Raw genomic sequence first — 6237 nt, 5'->3', positions numbered from 1 at the left:
GCAAATACTACTTAGGCAATCCTCTTATTTAGTAGGGACGATATTATATTCTTCGTAATCACTGAGAAAGATATTGTCAACAAAATAGAAAGCACTATCTTTCCCTTGTCTAAAATCATTGTACATCAATACTTGGAAAACTGTGTGTACCTCTTTATGGCCTACGCACCTCAAGAATGCTATTATTATGTAACTAAATAGGGTTCAGAAAGAGCATATAAAATGATTGGATATTAGATGATAGTGGTCTGCCATGTTACAACTAAAACTGGACTAAAATGACTGGAATCCTTTAGTCTAACAAAAGCGTGACTAAGAGCAAAATGATCCAGACCCATAAAAACTGTGCAGGGTATGGTTGGGCCAGATACAAAGGGACCCACAAAATCCTGGTGCACTCACTAGTACCAATATGTACCATTTCATGCCCTTGCCTTTGCACATACTGTCTCCCATGTTAGCCCTCCTCGCCTTGAGTTCCACGAGAACTTTCCAAATCTTTCCCGTTGTTAGTACCCTCAGCCTTCTACAATTGCTTTTATTTACTCTGCTATATAAACTCCTCGTGGGCAGGGGCTGTTCTAGCATTTGTTTTTGTGTCCTCACTACCTTGCACGTAGTAGATAGAAAAATAAATAAAAGAGGGAAGGAAAGAAAGAAGGAAGTAAGGAAAGAAGGAAGGAAAGAAAGAAGGAATGAGGAAAGGAAGAAAGGAAGGAGGGAGGGAGGAAGTGAGGAAGAAAATAAGGAAAGAAGGAGGAAAGGAAAAAAGAAGGAAAGGAAAGAAGGAAAGAAAGAAGGAAGGACAACAAACCTAGGATGAAAGGGCCTCCATAGTGACCATGGGTGACATGAGATTTCTCAACCAAGAATCAAAGTGACATTAATACAAGAAAGGAATAGAAGTCTGGGCATTGGGGTGTGGACGCTATCAATACTAGATAGTGCTGAATGGTTATTATTATTTAAAAATTATCCTTATGGTCATTCGAGGAATAAATTCTTGCAGATGACAGAATGCTAAGCTCTACATTAGGGATACCTTATGGATGAGGAAATTAGGATTCAGAGAAGCCACATGACGGGCTAAGGGTCACACAACTCGTAATGCTGAAGTAGTGACTCAAAATGAGAATGCCTAACTCTAAATTCATTATTATTTATCCTCACTACACCATGATTGACTATACTAAAGAGTTCACTATAACAGAGCTGCTCCCACACTATTTTGACAATCCAGAAGTTCTTTGTTCAGCATTTAATACTCAGTTACAGTCTATCTCCAGTGTATCTATTCAGACTAATTTCATGTTACTCCCTCTATGTCCTAGCCAAACTGGCCTCTTTGCTGTCCCCAATACACAACATTTCATCGTGAGGTATAAAAGCCCAGCACACAAAGAGCTAGGGGTTTCTCAGGCTTCAAACGCCCTTCTAATGAGATCCACCGCCACGTCAAATGTGGAGGTGAGGGAAGCTTTGTCCAATGGCATTAATGTTACATCTTAGCTGAATAGCGTTTCTGTGCTATTGATAATTAAACTACTTTTGTCAAATGTATGATCAATGTGGGTCTTGTTTCATTCCAATCCCAAACATCAGCCACCAAACCAGCCCAAGCTGGAAGGAAGGAAAGAAGGAAGAATGTATTAAACTTCTATTATGTGTCTGGTATCGTGGTTGTTTTTTTTAAACAACTTTATAAATAATACATTTACACACTTTACAAATACTATATCTTTTCCCATTTTACAATTGAGGAAACTGAGACAGAGGATGAGTGATTTGTTCAGGGTCACACAGCTAATTAAGTGTCAGAGGCTGGATTTGAACTCAGGTCTTCCTGACTCTACCCTGGTGCTTTTATCTACTGTGCTTCCTAGTTGCCTAAGTCATACCTAACTAAGAAGACTGAATCCCCAGTTGTTAGTACTGTCTTCATCCTTACTGGGAAATAACTTTGTCACCAATGCTCTATTAACCCCCACCCTCAACCCACTCCACTTTTAAACATCACTAGGCTCACAGAGCCTGGGTCTGATCTTGCATGCTCACCTAGAAGGGTAAATGTCTTTCTTTTTTTTTTTTGGCTGGGGGTGGGTAGGTGGGGTAGGATTCATTACCCCTCCACTTGAAGTTTAATCCAAGAGATCTCAATCTATCTTAGATTAGTTCATATATATCCTGAAATGTGGGTGACGGGGTCCCTAGCTCTCATTATAGCACTCAAGGTAATAAATGTAAATTTTGGTATGAGACAGTCTTTATCTTACCCCATTAGAAAAAGTAAATGATATAAAGGACTCATAGGAGCCGTTAAAAGATAGAGAAAATACATAGGGCATTTCAACAGCTCATAAATTCTCCTTGGAATGCAATCATATTTTGGGTCTGCTAAACAAATGACATATCTTTTCCTTGGACTTGCACTGTTCAAAACAGTTCTGTAGAATTGGGCATTTCAAATCCCTTCAAATCCCACAAGTCTCACATCCCCTTAATGCTCTTTGTACTGTGGGGCCAAATAAGCAATCAGATTCTTTCTCCAAGAGGCAAAACTCCTCCCCTAGAAGATCCAATCTCCAAACTTTCTCCTTTTAAACTTCTCAAACTTGGGATTACTCACAAGGAAACTCTCAATGCAGCTTAAAAAATATTTCTTGGCTAGGAGGCTAGATTCCAGGCTCACACTGCCAAAGAAATCACATATCTTCATTGGGTTCAGAAACATTGTCCACGCACTCCCTTCACAGGCTCAATGAGCACATGCCATTGTGCATGGAGTCTGAGCAGTTTGAGCTCAGATCATGGGGCAAAGGGAAAGAGTAGGGTAAGGTCACTTCTACTACTGGTGGTTCTTCCTGTCCAACCACCCTGATGTACTTTTTGCTTGTTTTTTTTTTTTTTTTGTAGAGACTTCTTCCAGGACTATGTGACGACAACTTATAGCAGAAGAACATGGCAGAAGCAGACAAGATTTCACGTAGCCTGAAATGGCTTGAGAGGAGAGTGACTGAGATGAACTTTCCCAACCAAAGAGAAGCAGCTGGGGCACTCTCAGGAATTCATGATTTCTTCTAAATTACCCCAGTCAGAACCTTGGATACCTCCACAAGAAAGACCTTGAGGTCCTGACCTTGGACCTACTCTAAAGTCCTAGATAATGCTGTCCAATGAAAGGTGTTCCTTGTACCCATGACATCTTTGAATTTGAGCCCCACCCTTCCCCAAACCCCACCCCTAATACATCCTATCCTTTTAGTTTTATTATCATAAAACTCTTGGAGTTAGCTTGTCCACACTGAAAATCTGGTCCCTAACTGAGCAGTGAATTCTCAGCCACAGCCCCCATTCCTACCCTGCTTCTTAAACATCTAAGATCAAAATTAAGTTAGTGGTGAAACTATATAACAGTCAAATTCACAAAGATAGGATCATGTATTTTGTCAATTAAGGAAACTAGCAATATTTAGAGGATGGTGAAAAAATTGTTATTTAAAACATCTAATAATGACACAGACATTGGGGCTTTGTGGCATCATAGAAAGAGCACTGGATATAGAATCAGATGTCCTGGATTCAAATCCTGACCCTTCCATTTACTACCTTGTGTAAATTATTTAGCTTCTCTAGACCCCAGTTTCCTCATCCAGAAAGCAAGAAGATTGGACTAGATAACTTCAAGATTCCTTTCAATTCTAAAGCTCACAAAGACACTGCAGCGATTTGCCATTTCTTTCTCCAGCTCATTTTACAGATGAGGAAAGTGAGGCAAACAGAGCTAAGTGATTTGCCCAGGGTCAAATATTTAGCTAATAAGTGTCAGAGGTCAGATTTGAACTCAGGTCTTCCTGATTTTAGGCCTGGCACTCTATCTACTGGGCCACCAAGCGGCTCATCAGGGTTAGGCTGAAGGTACTTTTTTTTTTCCATGAAAGTACTGCACAAATAGCCAGCCCCACTCTGGGGTCTTGGATTTTACCTCTCAAAATGCAGAATCTGGTCCCAACTCTGTTGTCAACTGACCATGTGAACTAGGATAATTCTCCACCTTCCTGAACCTCTAGTCTATCATCTCTAAAATGGGAACAATAAAGTCATTTTACTTTAAGGGGAACTCTATGTGTTGGAGACACATTGAAAAGTCAAAGAAGATTATGCTGGGATGAGGGATGTTTTAATGTTCTCAGTATTCCTGCATTGGAGTCCTCTAATATGTCAATTTAGCATGAAGGCAGCCTTGGATTCTCCAAGACTATACAAAAGGAACCCTGGCTCTGACTGGGCTTTGGTGAGGGTCTCTGCAGTTATCACCCAAGAAAGAGCCCAGTGACGTTCTGAGAGGCCCATGGATCAGGCTCGCCAGGTGTTCAATGTTTTTAGAGGTGGGATTTCACAAAGAATGTCACAAAGGACACTGAGTGAAGAGCGAGTTAAAAGATCAGGCGTTTTTGTGTGAATTCACAAATTTTGGGTCATGCAGGGTAGCAGAGTTCAAATCTTTCCCCTCTTCCTCCCAACCTTTTGAAAAACTTCTTCACAAAGGACTTGAAACAAAGACTTATTTATTTCTGTTTCTCTTCTTCAAAACACATCCTACAGAAATCAACCCCAATGCCCTTTGGGATATGAGATGCCAGTAAAAGTAGGTAGGAGAGGCAGGGAGGATTATACTTTGTACCCTGGGATTTAAAAATCCGTTTAGATCCATTAACAAGGAAAGCCTGGTTAAAGGAGCAGTTATGTGGCAGAGTGGATTGAGCACCAGGCTTGCAGAAAGAGAGGGAAAGAATGGTGGCACAGGTTCCACCTTGGTTTTAAGCAGTTGATTAGCTGTAGCTAATGGTGACAGTGGCACCTTGATGACACGGGGGACACATTGGTGACATACCTTTCCCACCACCCACTCCTCACTCCTCAAAGATAACTACCTTATTCTGTTTCTGTCTTCACCCCGCTTCCCTCCTGCCTGGGAGCAGCTCTTGGTCTCTGGCTGTTGTTGCTGGCTCTATAACACCTACCTGCTAATGGCACCCTTGTCGAATGTCTGCAATGTCTTTGGTTTCATCTAACTGCCAATGCCACCTATCTGCCAATGCCATTTTGGCCACCTATGTCACCAAATCTTTGGTCACCCATGTCACCAAGGTGCCACTTTGGTCACCTATGTCACCTATCTGCCAATGCCACTTTTGTCACTTATCTGCTAATCTCACCTATGTTGCCATCTACCTATGCCTTCTTGCCAGAAGGAAAGAACACAAAAATATATTTCATATCTCCTAATATCTATTGCTGTGGTGCTGGTACTATGACAGACACTGACATGACAACTCAGCTGATCTCCTCCAACTTGGAGCTCCATTCCCTTTCTATGGGACATCTACGCAGAGCTGCTACAGCTAATCAAATGCTTAAACAGATACTTTTTAGGTTTCAAGGTCACATTGGTGCAGCCTTGGTTTTAGGAGCAGTACTTGCACCTCACCTCTACAGCATCTATGCTCATGGATTAACTGGTAAACTGCCTTATATCACCATTGGTTCTTGGTCTTTGGCAGCAATGATTGCATTGCACAAATTTAAACCAGCTGGACTCTTCAGTGACTTGGAATCTGGGAGAAACATAGATCTCTGTGTTATCAGCCAGACCAAGTTGGACTTCCTCCCTCCATTTGATATTCCCAGCAAGAAGGGAAGCAGGTTTGGCAGGTACAAGAGTGAGAAAGGGGCAATTGCTATTCTTACTGAGAAAGTCACTTCCCTGAAAACTGAAGTGCTGGAAGAAACAGTGCAGACAATGGGCACTTCCTAAAAGGGCTTGCTCATCAACTCTGTTGAATTAGAAGGTTTGGGGTTGCCTCTCGATCACCTTATATAAGACAAACTCATCACCAACAAACAAATGGCAATTATGTGAAGAAAAAAAAAATGGGGCAGCTGGGTGCAGACAGAGCACTGGCCCCAAAGTCAGGAGGACCTGCGTTCAAAGTTGGTCTCAAACACTAGCTGTGTGACCCTGGACAAGTCACTTAACCCCAATTTCCTCCAAAAAATATGGATAAATAAATAAAGTGGAGAGTCATTATGACTAGTGAACTTTAAGAGATTTACAGTGATGGGCTGTGTTTTGGTAAAAGCATAAGAGAAGAAAAATCCTAACATTAGAAAATGATATATAACCATCTCTTTTTATTGGACTATGTTATGGAAATGCTTGTTTTATCCCACAAATTA

General features: G+C 41.2%; 1 protein-coding gene across 1 annotated transcript; it reads left to right on the top strand.

Annotated features, from left to right (window-relative positions):
* Window positions 1–5218: 5218 nt before the first annotated feature.
* LOC118836932 (proteasome subunit beta type-7-like) lies at window positions 5219–5815 on the top strand. Its single transcript, XM_036744027.1, has one exon. The coding sequence runs from the start codon at window positions 5219–5221 to the stop codon at window positions 5813–5815; it is 597 nt and encodes a 198-aa protein (XP_036599922.1).
* Window positions 5816–6237: the final 422 nt, after the last annotated feature.

This window comes from Trichosurus vulpecula, chromosome 2, assembly GCF_011100635.1.
Source record: "Trichosurus vulpecula isolate mTriVul1 chromosome 2, mTriVul1.pri, whole genome shotgun sequence".
Lineage (NCBI taxonomy): Eukaryota > Metazoa > Chordata > Mammalia > Diprotodontia > Phalangeridae > Trichosurus > Trichosurus vulpecula.
This window is presented reverse-complemented; position numbering and strand designations above follow the sequence as displayed.

What these genes read in the sequence shown, in the direction of transcription:
- LOC118836932 (XM_036744027.1), top strand. Translation starts at nt 5,219, where the DNA reads ATGTTGCCATCTACCTATGCCTTCTTGCCAGAAGGAAAGAACACAAAA.